The sequence below is a fragment of the Hetaerina americana genome, unplaced genomic scaffold, assembly GCF_022747635.1.
Source record: "Hetaerina americana unplaced genomic scaffold, ioHetAmer1.1.p SCAF_1, whole genome shotgun sequence".
Taxonomy (NCBI): Eukaryota; Metazoa; Arthropoda; class Insecta; order Odonata; family Calopterygidae; genus Hetaerina; species Hetaerina americana.
In genome coordinates, this window is record NW_027286069.1 from 93,631,578 (window position 1) to 93,656,934 (window position 25,357).

Consider the following 25,357-nt stretch of genomic DNA (forward strand, 5'->3'; position numbering starts at 1 on the left):
TAGTAAATAAAATCGAATTACAAGCGAGAACAAGATTAAACGCTGCGTAGACATCCGGTGCATTCGTAGGTTCATTTGATTGTGTATGCTGGTTGCTAGTATATTTATTTGCATGTGTGTAAGCTAGAATGAATATTGCATGGATATAGTTGTTGTCTAGAATTTTATCCTAGGACCCCACGCCCTTGGGCGGCTTTCGGGGTATTGTGTAGATGTAGAAATAGTATGGGAGCCCCTAGATTCACAAAGAGAGCCGAAAAGACAGGCTTATAGATGGATTAAGGGCATATGAGTATTCTTGCGACATCGAGCATATAATTTTTTCCTGAATTATATTGGTAGATTTGGCCACCGCTGTAAAATAAGAGAAATAGATACTGTTACGGATTCAAACATGACAAGAATCAAATATTCCTTCTTCCTTCGCATGATACGCACACGCAAAATTGAATTCAACCATCCAATTATATTTATCCATGATCAAAATTTAATGCCTAGGTTAAATACACCAATTGTTACATGATGTGTAAAGGCATGCATGTGTATATGTTACGAGTGATTACGTACATGAGCAAATAAACACACGCCCTTGTAATGACTTTAAGGGTATTTTTAGATGCAAGTAACTTAAAAATGTAGCTGTAAAGCTTTGATGTGCACATTCAAACTTTCGATTTCGGATCTTTCTTCAAAAAGCATCTTTCGTGCCCTTTCATGTTGCTTTCAACGCTCTACAAGTCTGTCCAGTAAACATCAATTCACTGCCCAGTACAGTGGAGCTTGTAAACGCCAGATTGTGGAAGCTGTTTCTCTTTCCTGCGGCAAATTACGCCGCAGATATTCCAAAGGGAAAAATGGGAGTGCATAAAATGCCTTGCATTGAATGAAGTTTGCATAATTACTGTGTTGTCGAAGACTGCAAATCGAGGGACGCTAATGAGGATTGATGAGATGTATTTTTCAGTTTTTCTAAATATAATACTGCCAGTTAAGTCTGCATTATAGGCGATTCAATGCCAAGGCTACACACATAAGAGTTAAAGGAAGAGCAACATCGCATGGTATTGTGTGTTCTCTGTAGGATTGTTTACATAAAATCACGAAATTATGCTGCCCATCCTTAATTGAAATGCTTAAATCTAGAAACTTTATGATTTCGGTATCACCGTATCCCACAATAAAGGCAATGCTTCCATACAAAATTTAGTCAATTTAAATAAACTCGGCTGTCAGTTAACTCGCCGTCCAAGCACAAAGAATACCTTCTAAATATCCGTTCAAACAATGCACGTATTGCAGAAGCCCATTTTCAAGTTCGATTCATTTGTTTCCAAATTATAAAGTAACTTTTCTTCGAGGACAGGGGAAATTCATCACCCAAGAGTTAGGCCATACCGGTGAATATGTAAAGAGATTTTTAATACCGACACAATTGTATCAATTGGGCCGATATTAACTTCTAGCTTAAATTAAACCAAATCATTTATCAGAGGACGTGGATCTTGATCAATTCTGGAAGCAACATGATCAGCTGGCAGATGAAAGTTATCTAAAAGTGGGCCCCTGATGGGGTTGCGGCAGTAACTAAACTGGAGCTGATCAATGGGCAACCAAGGGATTGAACTCGTTCGAATTCGCTCGCCTAAGGCCTGCTCGCGAAGCACTGATTACTGCTGTTAAAGGAATTCCTAGACTTAAATGAAAAAATCTGATTTTCAGGCACTGTTTAGAATGTTTGTCTGAATCAGGCCAATGTCTATAAGAAAGTTTTCACCATACTTTGAATTATATTTCAATGAAATAAAATGTTCCTATACATCCTAAAATATTTCACTCCTTGGCGATATTAACGCTACATCTCTGTGACAATATATCCCATGCATAATATATCCCATATATACACTAATTAGGCACTGCAATGCAATATGCTTAAATAATAAAATGTAGTAGAACACCCCACGATTACGCTTTATCATTTACTAAAATCTATTCTTCTTGGCAATTTTAAATGCAAGCAAGGTTTGGAATAAAATTCACGTAATTCATTTGGTTTTATTTCATGTTGCTCAAGTGTTTTTTCTTCAAATAACCGGTAAACCATAAAGCTGTTTTATTATTAAAATCCATCTACCCATATCTTTTGCCCCAGGAGGGTGGAATGCCCTCGCCCTTCCAAGTTCTCAGTTCATTAGGAAGGACGCATTCATAGGGTTGGCCCCACACTCCTTTACCGATAACCGAGTACCGCAGGCAACCCCTGAGGGCCCCACAGTCCCCGCGTAGGCAGAGTCACGACGCGACAATCCGAGTGAAGGTCTCCAAGGAGCTAGAAACGACAAGAGGAACGCGTTTCGTGGGAAGAAGCAAAAGGCTTGCGCAAAATGCCGAAATGTCCCGTGCGTCTTATTTACAACCTGGAGAGTGGGAGTAAGGACGGCAAAGTTTCTATTGTTGGCTGAGGCGTGAAGATAATTCGACACGATAAACGGTGTGCATCGCTGCGGGCCGGAGGGGTTAACAGGGACCACGCCGAGGAGATGGGGTGATGTTTCGAGGAAGCTTCCCGGAGAATGCCAGACGGCAGTTTTGCAGCAGCGTGGGGGAAAGGGGTTGGGAATGGAAGTGACCAATGGGTGAGGACCTCTTGGGTCCATAGGGCATTAGTCGGGGGGGGCAAACCCGTACTTATCTCTCTCAACTATTCCTCGGCTACTCACTCGCAAGCTCGGGCTTGAAGTGACCGGAGACAGCCCCAGTCTTTCCGAGTTCGATCGCAGAAGCCGGATCAGAGCCCATATTGCTCTTGGGTGCTGAGGCTCAGAAGGAGGTGTTTACCAGACATAGTGAGCTAAAGAGTCACGCTTCCTGTTTCTCCACCCTTGAGCAGTTAGTTCCCGGGAACCCGAGGTGCCTCCAGGATGGAGCATTTCAAAGTAAGCATTATTTAGCGGGATAATTTCACGTACAATTCTTTCGGGGCTCCCTTGCAGAGTGACGGATTGGTACCCAGTATTTTAGCGTCAATTGATGAGAGTTTCTCAAGGGCAGCTAATTCAATTTGACTCGGAATTTTTCAAAGACTGAAGTCGAAATGTTGAGCGTGAGCGTACGTTTATTATTTATATTCGCGTTTAATCCAAATAATATTAGAATATATAAATATGAGATTTAATAGACTGACTAATTATATTTCACAAGAAAAAGAGCAAAGAGAATATTTTTTAAATTGGAAATCTAGCTATAAACTCATAAACGTTTGACTTGTAAAGGGGAAAGATCAGCTGTGAACTTAGATGATCAGCTCAGAACATGGCTGTGTTCTTGTTTGTTCAGTTACTTAGATACTACTTTTCCTGCTAAAAGTATTTCATTTGAAAATTAGTCCTAAAAGTTAAACGGTAACTCTTATTTTTGAACTGCTTCCCTTAATTACCTGGCAGAATTATGCTAATCATAAAGAAGCTCTTATTAATACTTATCCTGGTTAACAAATTTCAAAGCCGTTATTAGCTTATAACTGATTTTTCTGCTCTAAGCTTTAAGCAGAGGTTTCAATATCCATAGCTTATGAGCAATATATGATGCAATATGATAAAAAATCATTAATGTAGCATTTCTGTTTTAATTAAATATATTACTTTACCTGTTACGATTTTTTTCCTCTTCAGGCTGAAAATTTTAGTCTAACATTTTTTTGCCTCGGCGGCTTTAATATTTTTCTTTGGCGGGTAATGATTTTCAATTTTTATGTTTGTCTTATTTAGGGAGAATATTTTGTAAATTTTAAGAAAATAAGAATAGAAGCCTCTTTTTCAATGTTGATAACATCGTTTGACTAGCCATCTAGCTAGACATTTATGATTTATAAAAATATGATTACACAGACTGACTATAGAGCCGACATAAATCAAAAGTCACTTTTTTGGCGAACAAAAAGGCATCAGGATAACTAAAAATGTCAGCGCTAAGGAAACAAATTGTCATGCTAAGTAGCTTTGGGTGAGGCCATTATTTTATCTAAACCTCATTTTATTGTTCCACTTATCAGCTCGTTTTGCATGTCTAGTGAACTATTATACACTTAGATCCTGTAATGCATGTTAGATTTTATAATAATTATTTCCATAATTTTAATTATTTAACATTTCTTTCGGTTACTAACATACAAGCAACATTTAGTTTTAATGGTGTATACCTTGGTGTGGAATCACCCCCTCACACACCCTAGTGGTGACGTGCAGGGTAGCAGTAGATGCAGATGTTCAGAGATCATGGGTGCGCTGCCAAAGCAAGTGTGAGACGGGAAGCGAATGTACGAGAGAGAAGGGAAAGTTATGGAAAGGGTACTGAATGAGAAAAGATTGTAATAGGATGCTTCCGGTGGTCTCTTTGCTCCCTGAAAAAGAGCACTTTTGGCCCATATGCGGCCACGCTAAATAATATTAAATCATCTGCTGGTAAAATACGCCGTTTTTACTGTATTTTAAATACCTTAACTCAATATACATGCCAAAGACTAAGACCAAGTAAATCTAAAAATTTGTTTATATTTTATTTTTACAAAATTTATTTTCTTCAACTATTTAAAGTTATTTTTGTTTGCCATTATTTGCGAACATAGAAGCGATTTTTGTAGACATTGCGTCAAAACTTTTGACTGAATAATTACCAAATTGAAAGAGTTCAAAAAATTTCTGGAAATATATATTGTTTCTCAATGACAGCAACCTAGGCTAGACTCTCAATTAGCCTTGTGAGAAACTTAAATCCAAATAAACATTATATCTACGGAGGAAGGCACCTGAAGTTTCCGCAGCTTGATAATATTTCACAAAAACTCGTAGCGATACACTGCGATAGTTAGAAAATTGGAATCAAAAAAACTCTCGATGACCAATAGCCCATCCCCTGCGCCACAGACTTATTAAATTTTCGACTTTTCACGGCCAGGGGGTTGAAGACTTACAATCTTTATTACCTGTAATCCGAAGATATTTCTTGCAATCAATGACATTTGAAATGAAATCATCAAATACACCATTAAGAAGAGGAGACGTATAGTAACAGATAGGGCAATTGCAAATATTCAATGACAACATCTATATGGTACTCTTAAGACCGAGTAGGGTGTTTAGTAAGAGGCAATTTCACACCATGTGTACGAATTATTGAAACTGCACATATATTATGTATACAGTGAATGTTTAAGCAAAAAATACTGTTCAGGTGGAAAACAATTACCTACAAGTATATCAAGTGATGATTACACTGGGTGAAGCCTAATTCTTAATAAGAGTGGCAAAGGGGTACATTCTCTGCCTAGGACCGCCGCATCTCCTTCATAACTGGAATTGGAAACTACAACGGATAACTGGCCCAAATTAAGGCCTGGCAATTTCGAAACAGAATTTAACCTCGGAAATATTTTAAGTGGGTGTTAAGCCAGAACCGATTTGCTGGTCTTCAAGAAGTCGAATACAGGTTATTTCTTTCCATACCACATTAGTTGAATACTGGATAAGATTTCTAAATATTGAATAAAAGGGCATTTTATTTTCCAGTACGTATGAAATTGAATTGTACACATTTATCTTTTGAAACAGATAGCATGTGTCGAAAAAATCAATCAATTTTTAATTACCTTGACATATTACCTGAAGAACTCAAGTATAGTGTATGGGCGACTTCACATTCAATCTGACAAGTACTAACATAACTTTATTTGAATTTTAAAATTTTCTTCGCAATTACAGGATTAACAAGTAATGAGAACAATTGATTTTAAGTCAGATATCGTTGCCGAAGAAGTGAGCAATGCGCGGCCGGTCAGTGTACTCAATGCGAAATCATACGCACATTTCTTCGTCAGAAATCGCCATTTCGAAAGGCGGAGAGTTATAATAAAAGTTTTCACATTAAGATGCTTGTAAAAAATGAAGTAACGCCTTTTCAATTGAAATTTAACCGCAGAATGTTGTCTAAAAATCAATTCAATGCGTATTTCTCCTTACAAAACTAATTAAACTCGGATGGAGCGAAATGGTTATCAGTCGATCGATGGAGTTGTTTCGAGCTGTGAGTGGTAGTATTTTTTTAACTAACTAAGGATAGTTTAACCGTATGTAATCTGGTAAGCAAATTTTTAAAGTCATCTTTATTCACATAAATTTCTATATTTAGTTCAGTGTAATTATAACACGTATTAGAAGTCAATATTTGACATTTCTTTTGCCAGTGAAGGAATGCAATCTTGAATCCAACAGTCCCTGTTGCCCGGGCGCCCATCAACTTCAACCTCCTCTTAGGCGTCTTTCCTTTCAGACACCATATTTTGGACAACGTATTTTGTGATTTATAGTGAATGAGGGAGTTTAATGGCATTTCTCTCCTCTCTTTTGAGACTAGGAAAAGGTAATAAACATGAAAAAAAATGAAAAACAGCGCTAAAAAATCTATTTTTGCTAAATCAGGTAAAATCTGCATATTGAAGAGACCTCGGATGTTTGCCAAATGAATTATCTTAGATAATAGCTGATCAATGACTGTGAAGTTTAGAGAAACGAGGAGTGGGATGAAGGCAAGGTAGGAATTAGAAAGGGCAATTGAAACTTAAGGGAGCTGGTCGCTTGCTGGAAAATACATAGACGATGGGCATCTACAGGAGCTGCTGGATATTGGTGGCACTTTATAATCAAGGAAAGAGAAATTGGGAGTTCACTGGAGCTGAGATGTGTTATTGAGGAAGGCAGGGGTAGTTTGTGAGAGACAAAAGATTTTTTAAGAGGGATAAAAGGAAAATAGAAATGAGAGAGAAAAAGAGGAAGTCGCAAATCCGTTTCGATAGAAAGGCCATCTTCGTCAGGCTTTGTGTTTATTTATGTAATGACTACACTACAGATCTCGGAGGAAAAAAGGCGGTAGGAAAAACTGGAAGGTAGTGGAGGGTACGGGGGTTGAAGGGTAAGGTATAAATCGAGAGTATAATTGGAAGAGGAGAGAGACTACGGGGCCCAGGTTTGAATTTTAAATACTGTGCGATTTTCGGATGAAAATGCAACAGGATGGATCACGGAAATAGTGAAGGGGACTTGTTAAGAATGGAAAATTCACCCATTATATAAATATAGGCCTGTATATATATATATATATATATATATATATATATATATATATATATATATATATATATATATATATATATATTTATTTATTTATTTGTGGAATATTTATTGTTTCTGTTTTAGCCGCTTGATGGTGCTGGATTTTTCCTGTTTGTTGTATTTTAGTGGGCTAAATGTATTTGATGAGAAGTTGGCGTTTGGCAGCAAGGTTGGGGAATTGAGTTTGGTATATACCGAATTCATGACGGGTAAATGTAACAGAAAATCAGGTTTTTAATTTTATTTTAGCTCTAGGAAGAAATTGAGTTGTCATAATCTTTAAAAATAGAGCGAACGCCATAGGTTAAAGATGGATAAAAAGATATATGATTTTGTTTTTTTTTGTCGGAAATTTGGTAGTGGATTCATAAGAATTTAAATTTCCCTTAATTAAGAATCCAGTGAATCAAAGTCGTGTTAAAACCGAGTGTGTTGTCTACGCTTTCTTTGAGTTGAAGCTCTTTGTAAAGGACATGCTCATCAAGGGGATGGATGAAAAACGGTAATAAGGTATTTGAAGGAAGAATTTTTGTTTTATTTTGTTGCAAAGAATGAATCTGAAGGGCCGTGGAGATCTCAATGTGTTAGTTAGTTTGTTATCCAAAAATTCAGCAAATATTACCGTCTTATTTGATTTTGTTTCTATGGTAAAAGAAATGAGTGATAAACGTTTTTGAGGTCATTTAATAGTCATGTATGCTTTGTGCGGAAGTGTATAGGTATTGAATATATCGTCTGCGTAGCGAATGTAAGTGGACGAAAAAACGATTAAGGTTTTGACAGGGTTTACGGCATAATCTCATTCCAGCTAAGGGGAAGGGAGGTTTCCCATGTTATTGCCGAACCTTTGCTTGACCAAGTGATTGTTGAATTTTAATATGCTTTTGGTACACGCAAATCATCGATAGTCAACGAGCACAAAAGAGAAAAAATTCATCTCGGTCCAAAATATTATTACGACTAAACACCCATCTATTACAATGCAAACAAAAGCCACCTTCCCTCTCCAACAGCTAAATATCACGCCTCTCTACCATGCATTTTCATTCGAAAATTCAACAATAGTTCAAATTCAGGCCTGGGCCCCATTCTCTCCCCCTGTTCGAATCATCTTCGCGGATTTTACTCCCTCCTCCCTCCCATCTTATTTCTTCTTTTGTTCTCTTCCTTCCATTTTTCTTTGATTTCCATCCTCAAATACCTTTTGCTCCTCATAACCTACTTTTGAGTAAAAGTCTCCCGAGTTCCACGTTCCTACACCCTTATGCACCCCTTAATACTGCATTCCAAACCACGGTGACCCTTATCCACTATCTCGTGCCGCACCAATTAAGTGGCACCAGCATCAACTGGCCCTGCAGTTGCCCATAGTCGATGAATTCTTCACCGAGCGTTCGACCCCCATGAGTTACGAGTACCATTCTCTAATCCTATCCTTTCCCTGACCATATGGGTTGGATGGAAGAAGAGACAGCCACAGTTTCATTCTCGCCCGAATATAGCCGAATTACGAGTATTATTAGTATCTCACTGTTCGCCTCGCTCCACTTCACAACCGTTTGCCATCCATCTACCTAACATAAAAAGTTAAACGCTAAATTAATGATATTTTATTTAATTATAAAAGATTAAAACAATTAGTTTTCGTAGATGTCTTTAGGAGATAATGAATTTAAAAATACCGAGGGTTTTTTGTGCCATCTCGTACATCAACATAAATACCCCGCGATTCACCAAAAAGTTGTGTGGCAGGATGTTCAAGAACCAGGAGGGATGTGTAAGTGATAGGAGACTACATATGACTGTAAGATCAAGGAACGTTGTTACCATTCTCTGGTAAGGCCTCCTTTAGAATATGCATGTAGTATATGGGATCCGACTGAAAAACAGCTCATTCGGGAAATTGAGAAGGCACAACGCAGGGCAACTCGTTACGTTAAAAATTATTTCGACGAAACGAAAAGCGCAACAGAAATACTTTTGGAGTTCTGTTGGGTATTATTGGAACATATATGATTTAACGCTAGGTTATTGAAACATTCAGGGCCGCTTGTTTCAGCAACGCGGTCTCGTCAATTATTCACTATCCAACATATATTGGTCGTTTGGATCTTCAATATAAAAGTCGAGTAGCAGATGCAATAACTGGCAGACTCAAGCACTCCTTCCCACGGACGGTAGGGGAGAGTAACTGCAGGGTTTGAGATAGCAAAAATCTCACATGCCACACAAAGCGACTAGAGAATAATTAGTTTTACTGAAACCCATACACTTGCTCTAATCTCGTGTGTTTTGTTGGCAAATCCCTTTCTACATGATCACATGGGATTGCCATTTAATGAATATAGTGCCCGTTACAATATTCTCTGACCTTTTTTGTTGTTTTCATGCTCCCCATTCAATCCCTCATCCCTCTCTGCGGGGAAATACTACACGCCGTCCGCTGCCAAAACTGGTTTTCACATTTTCTACCTGTGACCTTAGGGGCGGGAACCGTATATTGCATGTCCATGAATTAATAGAATTTTCCCTTCTTACTTCCCAGTTATTTTACAGTGTCTGGGTATAGTGGAGGTCTGTCGTATAAGAGGTTGTTGTCCATTTTTATTTTCTACTTTTTCATATAACAAAGAAATAATTTATTGGGTCAAATAAACACTTGTTTTGATTGTCTTCCTCCAGGATGTATATAAATTTTTACGGTAGTTGAGGTTTTTTTAGTATTTATTGTTTCCCTTCCAATCCAATATCATCCCTTATTCCTTGATCATCCCATCCGATGCTTGCACCCCCTGCCGCAAACCTTCTTGGAGGATCACAGGTATTTATGTAGATGTATTCTGTAGCTCTTCTCCTGCTGATAACGGCATTGACCATCTCCTCACCCCAAAACATCTACAGTTTCATGACTATTGTAATTGTTAAATGATTCTTTTTGACTGTTTTTATCAACCAATTAATATATATATATTATTCTTATTACGTAATCTACCGGTTACGGTAGGTTTTTGGATGGACATAATTACTAATTAAATAATTTGTGACCCCTAGCAAAACACAACATCCTTCTTTACATCAGGTCCCTCTTCAGCTCTGAGTACTTTCTTCCTCCCTTCATCCCGTCCAACATCCCTATCCTGTTCCTTCCCTTTCCTCGTTTGCCTAACATTCTCCCCTCTATCACAGCCTTCAACATCCCACTGCCAGTCAATACCCCCTTCATCCAATTTCCCTACCTCCATTGGATTTCTCCCAACAGGCCCCTCTCTTCGCCCACCATACCAAGCACTTCCTCATTTGTTTTCTTCTCCGTCCATTTCACCTTCTCCATTCTTCTCCACACCCACATTTCAAAAGCCTCCAATCTACGTCTATCCTCCTGTTTCAATGACCACATTTCCGCACCGTACATAGCTACGCTCCTTATCAAAGTTTTTACGAGTCTTTTCTTAATATCCTTACTCAACGTCCCCGTCATCAACTCCCTCCTCCTTGTGAAAGCCTCTTTGCCTAGCGCAATTTTTCTCCTTACGTCCCTACTACTTTGACCGTGTTGGTCCAAAACACTACCGAGATACGTAAACTGTTCTACCTGCTCTAGTTTTTGCTCTCCTATTTTAATGTTAAGCTTAGCCTTTTTCTTTCTAGAAAATCGCATAACCTTTGTTTTATTAATATTGATTTTCATCCCATACCTGTCGCACTGAATTTCCAATTCACTCAGCAATGCTTGCAACCCCTTGGCTGACTGACAAACTAAAGCTTGGTCATCAGCAAACCTGATTTTACGAATTCCCCGCCCACTTTCATACCTACCTCCAGTTCTTCCCACGCCTCTTTGATAATTTCCTCTACATACAGGTTGAACAGCAACGGTGATAATGGGCAACCCTGCCTTACACCTCTTCCTAACACTGCCCAACCGGACTCCCCGTTCCCCACCCGCACCCGAGCAGTCTGAGACATGTACGGGTTGCGGATTAGCCTACTTTCCCTCTAATCTATTCCTATTTTCTGCAATATACTCAATAGTTTTTCCCAATTCACTCTATCAAACGCTTTTTCGTAATCTACGAAACAGGCTAATACCTCCTGGTTGTGTCCTATATTCCTCTCGATTAATAATCTCATCACTGCAATGTCATCTCACGCACCTCTTCCCTTCCTAAACCGAAACTGATCATCCCCTGAGTAATCATTTGCCCTACTCTCTATCCTTTTGTTTATGATCCTAAGAACAACTTTAGCTGCGTGTGATATCAAACTTATCGTCCTATAGTCCTCACATGACGTGGCCTTTACCTTTTTCGGAATAGGAACTAAAACTGATCTCACAAAGTCTTCCGGCCAAATTCTTTCCTCATAAATACTACGAATCAGCCCATATAGCCTCTTCCCCCCCCTTTTTCTAAACATTTCAATATTTCCGCGGGAATGTTATCCACCCCCACGGCCTTATTTAGTTTCATATCCCTTAATGCCATTTCTATCTCATATAATATATATATATATATATATATATATATATATATATATATATATATATATATATATATATATATATATACATATATATATACTAAATTAATTAATATTATAATTATTATATTTATATATGATGCACAATAGAAAGACATTTCGGGAAATGGCGAATAGTTTTGTAAAAGTCACGGACGTTTCGGGGCCAGGATATGGCCCCTTCGTAAAGAGGAGAAGAATGAATTGAATGTGTACTGTTCTTTGGTGAATGGTGCAAAAAGCGGGGATTAGAGAGGAGAAATATCCGCGGGAGAGGGGGTTTAATATTCCAATAAAAGATTAAGTCGATGTTTTAGTAAGTAAAAACAACGTAGCTTCATGAAAATTGTTGCGTCCTGGCGGATGGAAATCCTATAACAACCAGATAATGGATAGTTCCCTTCTTGTGAGTTAGGCACTCGACACAGCAGGAGGTAGGGCATGGAGAATAGAAACGGAAAACCAATTATCAAGTGAAAAGTTGTATGAGAGGGTATATTTTGGGACTGGAAACGTAAGAAAGATGTTAAATGGTTGTTGATGCGGAATGAAAGGGGAGTAGAGGTTTCACTTAAAAAGAGGGACACTGGTTGTACTGCAGGTTTTTGAATATTTTGTATAAAGTTACTGGAACTATTTGTTAGATACGGCATATACAATGTGAAAATCTCTTGACGCATCCCTTTCCGAGAAAAGTGAGGCATTAAATCTTACTTAATATATATATATATATATATATATATATATATATATATATATATATATATATATATATATATATATATATATATAAATGATTCTGAAGACAACAGCCGAGCTGTCGAAACGGCAAATAACAAATTGTGAGTGTCCTTTCTTTGTGTCTCTATATTCTAAAAATCTACATCTGTGTTTTTATATATTTGTGCGTCGCCGAAGAGCGTTCCATTTTGAAGACATTTTTTTATACATACATATATATATATATATATATATATATATATATATATATATATATATATATATATATATATATATATATATATATATATATATATATGTATATATATATATATATTTGTACTACTATTTGTACCATCATTGTAAATCCTATATTATTATCAGATGATTTCATCTTCATTTGAATCTGTATTCTATTATTTATGCATGATTATATGGATGGCGGTGGACTTAGACCAACCTAAAAGTTTTTTTGCGGAACGTTTTTGGTTATATTGTAATGAATATCTTTTGGTCAAACCAATAACTACAATGTTTAGGCAAGAATATCCCAATAATACGCGTGCTTTCTTTCGTCGATTAGCTCGTCGGTATCCTAGTCATCGTCACTGTTTTACTACAGTGCCAGAAGTCAGCGTATTCATCTGATCCTGAGGCTGAGGAAACCACCTACTTCCTACGGCAGGAACCTTCGCCACCACTCTTCCCGTCGCCGCTTGCTACGTTTGCTCGTCCTCATGAATGGGCTAATTCCTTCAGAGATCACTGGAACAAGTGGTTTCGGAGGCAATGGCCAATTAGATACTGGGTGGCGCCAGAAGTGGAGAAGATCGACGGTAGTGAAAGCGTCAAGGAGGCGATAATTTCAGAAGATAATACTGAGCATGGGGAATATCCAGGAAATGTACTGAAAGACTCCATCCATCAAGAGGGAGTAAAGACAGGAGTTCAAACTGTCAGTCCTATTCTGACAGAAAAGAGAAGGCCTGGAGTTCCTGGAGGTCCGATAAGAAGACCCACGAGAAAACCCACTAGGAGACCATTCATCCCAATTCCAGGTTTCGCCTTTCCTTTGGATCCGCCAAACATTTCGGTTCCGCACAATAGTATGAGACCACCGCCACGAAACCCCTATCGACCACAGAGCAGACCGTCAATTTTTACCATTTATATTCCCGAACTTGGCAAACCGAATGGAAATCAACCATTGGCTGAGATTACATCAGGGAACGTTGTTGTATACAACATACCCCATAAGAGACCGAGTACAGGTCACTCAAGTCCAACAGAGTCAAATTTTGAACAACCACATATTTATAACCAGCATCAATTTATAACAAGACCACCGAGTGCCCATAAACCTCACGGGACGAAACCACAAAATTACATTAATACACATCACCACTCAATACCTCCAACCATATCAACTATTCCACCTCCGACAGCTTACAGTACAACAAGAACGACCCCACACCAATTTCACACTACAACGTCATTAAGCCCAACCACAACACCTCAATCGATGCATCATACAACGTCATCCACCCCTGCCACAACAATAAGAACAAAACCACCACACTATTTCATGACACCGCCAGCAACTACCACTACAACTCCAGGGACTACAACGCCGAATTATCCAACTACAACGCCTCCAGGAACGACCCCGCCTACCTCTACTCCGCCTACAACACGCCCAACGATCCCTCATCGTTATACCACGACACCTGGAGTGCCTACCACCACACCTTTCACTACTACTACGCACAGATACCCAACCACAACGCCTCCAGCAACGACTCCGCCTACAACACGCCCAACGACCCCTCATCGCTATACCACGACACCTGGAGTGCCTACCACCACACCTTTCACTACTACTACTCACAGATACCCAACCACAACGCCTCCAGGAACGACTCCGCCTACTTCAACTCCGCCAACAACACGCCCAACCACCCCACATCATTATACCACGACGCCTAGAGTGCCTACCACCACACCTTTCACTACAACTACTCACAGATACCCAACTACTACGCCTCCAGGAACGACTCCGCCTACCTCAACTCCACCTACAACACGCCCAACGACCCCTCATCGTTATACCACGACACCTGGATTGCCTACCACCACACCTTTCACTACTACTACGCACAGATACCCAACCACAACGCCTCCAGGAACGACTCCGCCTACCTCAACTCCACCTACAACACGCCCAACGACCCCTCATCGTTATACCACGACACCTGGAGTGCCTACCACCACACCTTTCACTACTACTACGCACAGATACCCAACCACAACGCCTCCAGGAACGACTCCGCCTACTTCAACTCCACCAACAACACGCCCAACCACCCCACATCATTATACCACGACACCTGGAGTGCCTTCCACCACACCTTTCACTACTACTACGCACAGATACCCAACCACAACGCCTCCAGGAACGACTCCGCCTACTTCAACTCCACCTACAACACGCCCAACGACCCCTCATCGTTATACCACGACACCTGGAGTGCCTTCCACCACACCTTTCACTACTACTACGCACAGATACCCAACTACTACGCCTCCAGGAACGACTCCGCCTACCTCAACTCCACCTACAACACGCCCAACGACCCCTCATCGTTATACCACGACACCTGGATTGCCTACCACCACACCTTTCACTACTACTACGCACAGATACCCAACCACAACGCCTCCAGGAACGACTCCGCCTACCTCAACTCCACCTACAACACGCCCAACGACCCCTCATCGTTATACCACGACACCTGGAGTGCCTACCACCACACCTTTCACTACTACTACGCACAGATACCCAACCACAACGCCTCCAGGAACGACTCCGCCTACTTCAACTCCACCAACAACACGCCCAACCACCCCACATCATTATACCACGACACCTGGAGTGCCTTCCACCACACCTTTCACTACTACTACGCACAGATACCCAACCACAACGCCTCCAGGAACGACTCCGCCTACCTCAACTCCACCTACAACACGCCCAACGACCCCTCATCGTTATACCACGACACCTGGAGTGCCTACCACCACACCTTTCACTACAACTACTCACAGATACCCAACCACAACGCCTCCAGGAACGACTCCGCCTACTTCAACCCCACCAACAACACGCCCAACCACCCCACATCATTATACCACGACACCTGGAGTGCCTTCCACCACACCTTTCACTACTACTACGCACAGATACCCAACTACTACGCCTCCAGGAACGACTCCGCCTACCTCAACTCCACCTACAACACGCCCAACGACCCCTCATCGTTATACCACGACACCTGGAGTGCCTACCACCACACCTTTCACTACAACTACTCACAAATACCCAACTACTACGCCTCCAGGAACGACTCCGCCTACTTCAACTCCGCCAACAACACGCCCAACGACCCCACATCATTATACCACGACACCTGGAGTGCCTACCACCACACCTTTCACTACTACTACGCACAGATACCCAACCACAACGCCTCCAGGAACGACTCCGCCTACTTCAACTCCGCCTACAACACGCCCAACGACCCCACATTATTATACCACGACGCCTAGAGTGCCCACCACCACACCTTACACTACAACTACGCACAGATACCAGACTACAACGCCTCCAGGAACGACGACGTTTACATACACAACGCCAACGACACGACCTACCTGGCCTCACCATTATACCACACCTACTACGGGGACTAATGATTATTACTCTAGACCTCATAATTCTCACACATATAATATAAACTTGCCTAGCATTGCATCTCAATCCTCTAGCCCAAATGCTGAAAGCCCTTCTCCGGATGATTTAATGAGCTATCAAGTTTTTGAATCCCTATCCGGTGTCGAACGCCCTATTTCTTATTTTAATCAGCCGGCTTCCTATAACCCATGGTTTGGCACACAGTCTTATGTAGGCACAGATCATTCTCCTATTCCTTTTCCTAAACAGAATTCTCCCGACACCATTTCTGATAAGCCCTCAACTTCTTCTGTTGTGGAAAATAGTAATGCCGATAAACTAAGTTCGCTTAATACTGTGTCGAAGGGCATTCTAAAAGTAACTTCTGAACCCATTTTCACTTTTTATGAATCCGATGAGGATAATTCCGCGAAAGATGACGATGGAAACGAGGAAATACCTGCCGCTGAACCTCTTAAGCTGTCCCTTTGGGACACAACTGTTGATCCCAATATGGTAGGCATTCGGTCAAGCCCATCCTTTACTTCGTCAGATAAAGCTGCTTTGAGTGTTTCTCTCGAAAGCGCTGGGTCTTTTCTTAACACCGACAGTAATGGAAATGTTTTGCAACATTTCTTGAGAGTACCAGTTGCAGGTAATCTTGCTGAATCCTTCAGCACAGAGCCCAGCGTTCTGTTTCCAAACAATGTTCCCTATATGAGATATTCCACTGGAATTCCGCACAGTTATGTCGCTCATTACCCATATATATTTCCTCAGATGTGGTTACCCGATTACAGGGATTGAATATGTGCGCTACAATGTAAGGAAAGTATTTTCTTATAAAGATATTTCAGTGCATACGATTTGGGCATTTAAAAGCCTTATCAATTTTCCTAACCCTTTGATAACAGTGTTAGGTTTTATCGCTTTTTTGCCCTTCTATAATTAATTATAGTGTATCTGAAAGAAGAATAGAAATTCTCTGGAGTGAAGAAATGGGAATATGTAATGAGTGAAACAGTGAATGCTTTGTTGGTGTAACGACTAGCAGTGACAGTCTTTTAGGAAAGAAATTCTGGGCACGATTGGTGCTGGCATTGAATCACTGACTGTAACAACCATTCCTTTCGCTAGTGTAACCGGTGAATTGTATTCGAGGTAATGGGCCAAGGAACATATTTTTCGCAAGCGATCTTTGAGATGGCTACGAAATTTTTTAGGCTCTGCTGATTGTATGAAATGCCTTAGATTTCTGTCAGCTGCATACTCAGCCGGGCAGACATTCCTTGTTTTCAGGAAACCAAGTTCGTGCGTTACTTAAGTAGTCCTACCCCCCTCTCGCAAAAGCCCAATACATTCCCGATTACAATCCATAAGAGACGTAATTTGAAATATTCATCAGAATAATTTATTTCAGTTTCCTCTCACTTTGAAAATGCTTTTTTGTGAACAATTCTGTAATGGCATGTTTTTTCTATTTTTTCATGCAGTCTGAACTTGATGATGCTAATTTAAGTAATGTTGATTTCATTTCAGTTTTCAAAATAAAATTTTTCCCCATGAATACCAATAGTGCTATTACTTTCCTCATAAACTGTTAACAGTATTATTATTGTTTTAAGAGTTTGTCATTCTGTGTCGTACTATAATTTCAAAGCATTATTAAACCTGTATTTAATATTGTATTTAATAATTTATTCAACATGTATTGTTCATTTTGTAATTTATAATAAATACTAATTAATATGCCTAATTTTATCATTTTTATATATACCATTCAATGTAGATTAATCATTTATTTATTTAATAATTTTGTGGTGTAAAGTGTGCTACTCCTTTCTCATAAAATGTATTGCTCAAAGACTGCATGCGATATACATATTTAGAACTCAAGAAGGGATGCTGGGTTGCATTCACCGAACTTAAACCGCAGAGAGCGTCCCCTGTTGAGTTATCAACTGTTAAATAAATCTTCCATTATACCTAATGAATATTCTAAAACAGACTTGGAAAGCATAATCAAGATGCTCGTATTCACACATACTAAAACACTTTCCTATAAAATTAGACAAGCAAAATCACTATACTCCTTGAAAAGCTTTTTTAAGCACTACCTTCGATTAATCGTTGTTTCAAACAACTCAATCTTTCCATGGGTTCCGCCCAGGATCCAAATGTTAAGACAAAAAATACAACGTTCAACGCTGGTATTGTAGCCTGATTAATAATCACCTCTTGGCTCGGAACAAATGTCATTGATTACACTATTTTTCTTGAAATGAGATATCATACTCTCATATGTTCAGTGAGAGGAAGACCCGATTTCTCTGAAGAATTTGAAAATGTGAACTACAGTACCAGATATTATATATTAATGCAAGCAATAGCCGTAACCTAATGCCTTATGCCTAAGCTGTCTCATGTGGATAATCTCGAAACATTTATTATTAAATATTCGCCTTCGTACACACATTTGCTACATAAATTTAAGTAAGGTTGAAATCCTCTCAACACAGACTAGTTTGTAGAAAATAATGTAGACTTGCTAAAATAAATAAACTCTTGTCCCTCAAAATTGATGGTAATGCATAGAAAATATTAAATTATGCGTTTAGGTCATGTAAATCTTTGTTTCTGATTTTTTGAGGAATCAATTGATATAAACCTTTAAGAATCACAGCTGATATATTCTAAATGAAAGCAAGAGCAAATTATTGCTCTATTGGGAGTTTTACTCACCATCACTGTCTTCCCCTAACGGCACTTTGTGGTATGTAGCCTGGTTCATTTTCGGTTTGTCTGCTATACTTTTTCCGATGGGTTTTCCGATGTTCTTTCCCACTTTTGTTTACCAATATCCGCTCTCTTCCAGCGACCAGAGAGGCCCACGTAAGGAACGTAGCGCGTGGCGATTACTCTGCGAGATACTGAAGAGGACGCTTCAACTGCCTCTCCCGTATTTCACGAGCGGATTTTTTTTCGGGCCGCAGATAACGCTATCTTGGTCACGCATCCTCATCCTTTCTATTAAATACGTCGCCAACTCCTCTTCCTTTGCATTCACTTCACTATGTCGCTCATGTGTTCATTACATGTGGATTTTAGTACGATCTTCACGAATTTTCAGTCGCAGAGTCATGTCCTCTGGACAAATGGAGTGGGGTTTATCGTTTGGAAGGAGGGCTATCCGTTTCATGACGCTCTCGGAGGGAAGGGGTATATTTTAAGGGAGATAATTAATAATGGTATTGTTTATTTGATAAATCAAAAGAGCTCTGGTTTTTCTCCTTTCCCTTTAAAATGACTTGTTTCTTTGAAATGGAACCACATTATCGCCCAGCATGACTGTTTTTCCCTCCGGATGTTTCTGGAAGTCTGCGTGTCTCTGGCTTATTATGAATGTCAACTTTAACTTATTATCCTAATTAGTGTTCTCAAAACATTCTACCGATGAAGGTAGGTTTTGTATGGACAATCTAGGCAACGGTAAAGCGATGCAGTTACCTTTCTCTCCTAACAAAACACAACCTGACATCAGACGTCAAAATAGGCCCCTCTTTAATTTCGCTTATTTCTTTCCTCCCTTCACTTGATTCAGCATGAATATTCTCGTAGTTCTACCTCTATCTCGTTTATCTAGCGTTTTCTCCTCTATCGCAGTCTTCAAGATCTCATTTCCAATCGAAATCTTCTTCATCCATTTTTCCTGCTGGCTTTGAGTTTCCTCCCCCAACATACCCAGCACTTCCTCGTTTGTTTTGCTTTCTGTCCCCTTCACCCTCTTCATCCTTCTCCACACCAACATTTCAAAATCCTCCAATCTACGCCTATTATCTTACTTCAATGGCTATGTTTCCGCACCGTAAAAAACCACTCTTCTCGACGAGCCGTTTCTTAACCTCCTTACTCAACGTCCCTGCCATAATTCCCTCCTCCATGTCCAAGTTTCTTTGCTTAACACAATTCTTCTTATCCATACATAAAAAACCTTTACACAAAACACTTCCTAGTGAGGTTAACTGCTCCAGCTGCTCTATTTTATGAACTCCTTTTTTAATATTGAACTTTACTGTTATCTTTATTGAAAACCGCATAACCTTTGTTTGTTAATATTTATTATTGTCTCATGCCTATCATACTGAATTTCCAATGCACTCCGCACTGCTTGCAATCCCTTGGCTGACTGACAAACTAAAGTTTGATCGTCAACTAACCTCCTAATTATATAAATTGTGCACTGAAGGTCATTCCTATCTCCAGATCTTCCGATGCCTATTTAACCACTTCCTCCTCATATGCGTTGAACAGCACAGGTAATGATGGACATTGCTGTCTTACCTCTCTTCCCAGCACTGCCCATTCGGACTCTCTATCCTTCACTTGCACATGAACAGTCTGAATCATGTATAGGCTGCGGATAAGTCTCCTCTCCCTCCAATCTACTCCTATTTTCTGCAATACATTCATTAATTGTACCCAATTCACTCAATGAATATTTACCCGACGTACTGTTTTAATCGCCCAAAGCATTAAATTAAATCTGATGCCATTTGATGGACATTAAACAGCAACTAGTAGCCAATTTCCATTGACATAAAACAAAATAAGAGGCTAATTTGCTTGTTCTCGCTATGAGAGTTTAACGAGGAGGCAGATACAACGAGTACCGATTTCACAGCATCATTGATAATTTCATATCAAAGAATTTTGTGTAGTCTTGGAGAGCTGACAGAAGTGTTTTACTAAATGATCAGATGGCAAATAAACATATGAACTCCAGCTTAATATTATTGAAACATGGAAATGGTCTCGAACACCATCATTTTCCAAAAATCTTTTTTCCATCTTTAAAACATAGCTTTCCGCCAACTTGTTTATGTGTTTCCTTCCCCATGCATGCACTTTTCGTAGATTTTAGGTGGAAGTTTTCTTCCCTTTCCCTTACCCGTCAAATACCCTCTTTATCCCTCATTCCTTACCACTTCTACCAGGTGCTGCCACAAACATTTTTGATGGAACGCGGAGTATTTGATTAGATGTGCATCATTGGGTGACTTCATCATCAAGCAATCGCGGTCTTGTTTAAAAAAATATTAGCATTGGTTTGCTCTGTTTCTTTGATCCCTGTCATTACTGCAGGTCAACCCATAGATAACTTTGCAAAAGCTATAAAAGTATCTAAAAGTATAGCTCGTATATCTCGAGCATCATTTCTTGCCACTTCGCGTTCGCCATTGGTTTTAGTCGGCAATTCTATAGATTTGCCAAGGCCTGCATGCGCGATGGTCTACGTCAAATACGAACTGTTCTCACAACTTAAAGTGACTCTTTCTCAATTTCTTAACAAATTTGTTGAGAGTTTAGTAGTTCCTGATTTTTCACAACTTTCATAACTACGCTACCCTGGAGATAACCCAACGCAGGAAGGTCTGATTTCTGATATGTAATAAGGCATGAAATAATCATGGAACTCAGTTATGATATGAAAAGAAGAAAACATTGGTACTTCGTGGAATATATCTACTTCATTGACGAGCATACGTAGAATCATGTTCAGGAAGTATAAAAAATTATTTCTTATTATAAGGAAAGATGTGAACCGACATAATCGTATATGTATGATACCTCGGAAATCTTACAATAAGTGAATCTACGTTATATCCTGCGACTAACAACAAGGAAGTACTCCAAAGAGTGTTTTTAAGGAGAGCCACCCTTTATTATTTACATTATGTAAATGTCATATGTTTGCAATGAGGATATGCATTAATATTTTTTGGACATTCATTTTGTTGGGGTACTTATAACTTGTTTCCTTTGCGATCGCACACTGTGCTAGGGAGTAATATGTATCTACACCTGTCCGTCTCGGATAAAATTCTATTTTATCTGAGAGGACTATATCAGACTTCATTGGAAGAGCATTTGATCAATGAACAACGTATGTATTCTATTCTTCGCCCCTTCTATGTGCAGTCTATCAACGCCCCTCCAAACTCACACCCAGCACAGAAGTTAGCACCATAACTCAAGTGCACAAACACCAGTTCACTCTACCAGGTTCGTTTCCGTTACCTACTTACCTACCCACTTGATAATTAATTCCAAATCCCATCTGTATTTAGTATCCATTTGCATCCCCTCCCTCCCTCACCCCTCACGAGGTGCTTACCTAGGGCTGTCCCTAAGATCACTTCCGAGTCAACAACTTTTCCATATCATTCCCTACCTGAACCCAATACCCCACTTTCTTTTCATCTTCTCCCCCCAATATTGCATCTATGCGAGGACAAACTAATGACACAAGACAAAAGGGACTTACTTTTGACGAAACCATTAGCTGCTAGATTATGGGCATTCTGTGGTACAGAAGCGATTCATTCATTTCCTATCCATTCCCTGATCTGTTTGAAGACACGGACAGGGAATCATTTGATAAGAGAAAATTTAGCATCACAATGAAACAATGGAAGGAGTGGTAACTAATTCACTCGTGAGGTTCATTCATTCCTGACCCGGCATCCACGTAGATCATTTCATATTGCAATTGAAGAAATAATAGATTAATGAAAACTTATCAATTTACGAAAACTGGACAATACATGCTTGCACTAACTCAAAAATCCCTTTCAAATAATGAATTTCAATCCTCATTAAATCTCATGACACCATTCCCCAGCCCATTCCACGTGTGTACATGCACCTCGGGTGGCTTTGCCAAGGGTACACTAGTGCTTAATCTTAAAGATTTATTCAGACTTGCCCCTGATGACACAGGAGAGAGAATAATTGCCATTATGTAAGCGATATCCGACTTATAAATAACATTAGTTCAAACTCGGTGAAAACAAACAGTGAAAATAAATCATGCTTAAATTTGAATCGAGGGGTTCTGCATTGTATTGTACAGTAATTCAGGATCCAGTGATTTTTTACCAACATCTTACTAATCTAAAGATTTTCTCTGATGTTAGGCGCAATTTTTTAAAAAGCACTAATAAATTTGTAGAAAGCACTAAATAAATTCATAAAAGTGCTTTGGATTAGAACAATAGGAGAAAATAAAAAACAGTTAATTTGAAATAGAAAATCTGTTGATTTATAGCCTCAAAAATGGCAAAGTGAATACAATAAACCTGGAAAGGATTGTGAGACGCGGTTGGATCCTCGTAAGGGCAGTCTATTTGTGGCAGGAAATGTGCGTCAAAATAAAGTTGCGGAGGAAGTCCTCGACTCGTTTAACCGGGTCAGATAGCATACGAGGTCGAGGACAGGTGAGATACGACGGGCGGAGTCTGGAGGTTTCACTCGATTAAACGGATATTTTTAGGGTTCTTAAAATGAAATGGATGTTTATATGCTTAGAAAATTTTGCACACTTTCAATGCGGAGAAAGTTAAGCAGAGGCGGGAGAGTAAGAATTAAGCAGTCTCGACTGCTCACTAGTAAGTGCATAGAAAATGAAAAAAAAGAACCGAATTCAAATTAGTTTGTGTCAAGATTTCAAGGATTGGTTCTTAAGAATGACATGCATTTATCGAATTAAATCCATTACGTCAGTCTACCCCTTGGGAATGGGAGCACCCGAAAACATGAATTTATTTTTTTTCTGACGCAAGTGTTCGGATTGGAAGTTATTTCTGTGCTCTCTTGGAAACTCTTGAACTATTCTGCGCTCATTTTTCAGCTCCATGAAAAAGTATTGCTCCTATATAAATATTGAGGACATGTTAGTGTCTTATCTACAGCCCAGAAAAAAAGAAGGTACGAAAGCAATGAAAAGTTTACCCAAGATTTTCCTTTAAACTAGATCATATAGGGATCAAACAATAACACAAACCTGAAAATTAACCAGGAGTGATATTTTTTCAGTGTTGCAATCAAGACAAAACTCAGTAACAGATGATAAACAGCTGTTTTTTGTATCAATAGGATAGCCTATAATTAGATACATTCGTAAACGTAATTAATACATACCCTAGTTTATGTAGGTTTGGCTCCATTAAGGTGCAAGTTCTCCTTTACATTGAATGAAGCTACAACACTAAGGTTTTACACTCCAAATTTCGAGTTCAACAAAAATGATTTTAGCCTCCCACTAGTCTGAAATAGCCACGGATTTGATCGCTCAACTTCTTTGAAGCAGAAGTCTCCCTTGGACAATGTACATACCCCTTATCGGATTTCCTCGCCATTCCGTCGTGACTTTCATTCCACCGGAGGTTGGAGCCGAGTGCTGAAATTCGATGAATATTCTGCGGTCTCTCTCTGCGAACCGTTTCGGGCGAGAAAGTTTCGAAGAGTAAAGTTTTACGAGTTCACATTGGCGACTCCATCCATCCATTTGATCAGGTGGATAGACTCCGGTTGCCCTCTCCCCTTTCCATCGCCCTCGGCAATCAGGAACGCAGAAAATGCGAGCTCCTGCAGTCGGCCGGTGCAAATTGTGGGTTCTTTCAAACACGCTAGATGTCCACTCACGCACTTTTTATCTTCAAAGAGGAGCGAGGAAAGCAATTTAAGCCAAATTTGACGATTTTCAATCGCGTGAAGATCACGCAAGGCGTCAGGTGACTTGGAACAATCGTGGTGATTGAATTTTTTTTAGTTCAACATGTGCCCACTCTAAATCGTGCCTTTAAATATTTTATCAATTATTCTTCAGTATGGATATCACTAAATTCTTTATCTTACGTCGACTGTCAATTTACTTCAGATGAATACAAGTTTTAGGATTTCACTAGAGGAATAGGCGAAAAGGAGTTGTTAGCTAATGAAACGGCAACTAGGGAAATATATTCGCCGAAAAATGAGAATATTGTTCGGTGGTGGTTGTTTATTTAACAAAGTTTGGTTTTTTTTAATTTTTGAGTATCGTTGACTTACTCGACAATGTCTTAGGGGCGAACTTCCTCCAGCCATTTGAATCCGCCACCACATGGTTTATGCGAGTCACCAAGGGAGCGTGTGAAAGAAGGAAACCAGCCCCCTATAACATTATTGATGGGAAATGTGACGTTAACCTTATATGAATGCGAATCAAAACTAGGTTTCAGGGCTTAATGTTTGGTCTAATTACATCTCATTTACTTTTAATTGCGAATTGTGTCAGGGAGAAAGAAGTCCCACAGTCCGGCATTACCGGAGTAATTCCAAGACTCTGCGGGAGATGCCGCAACAGTAACTTTTAACAGAGTCATCCGCTATGCGCATTTCATCTGCTATA

General features: G+C 39.5%; 1 protein-coding gene across 2 annotated transcripts in view; it reads right to left on the bottom strand.

The window, feature by feature from the left end:
- The window catches only part of LOC139694982 (organic cation transporter protein-like), a 155,413-nt gene extending 136,440 nt beyond the window's left edge, over positions 1 to 18,973 (bottom strand). Inside the window, exon 1 of one of the 2 annotated variants that reach the window (XR_011702253.1) lies at positions 18,871 to 18,973. Coding sequence is in view for 1 of the 2 variants with exons in the window: in XM_071593548.1 (XP_071449649.1) it covers positions 18,871 to 18,919 (49 nt within the window). In the remaining variant the exon portion in view is untranslated. The remainder of the gene's footprint in view (positions 1 to 18,870) is intronic. The other variant, XM_071593548.1, reaches the window with a different exon arrangement.
- Positions 18,974 to 25,357: the final 6,384 nt, after the last annotated feature.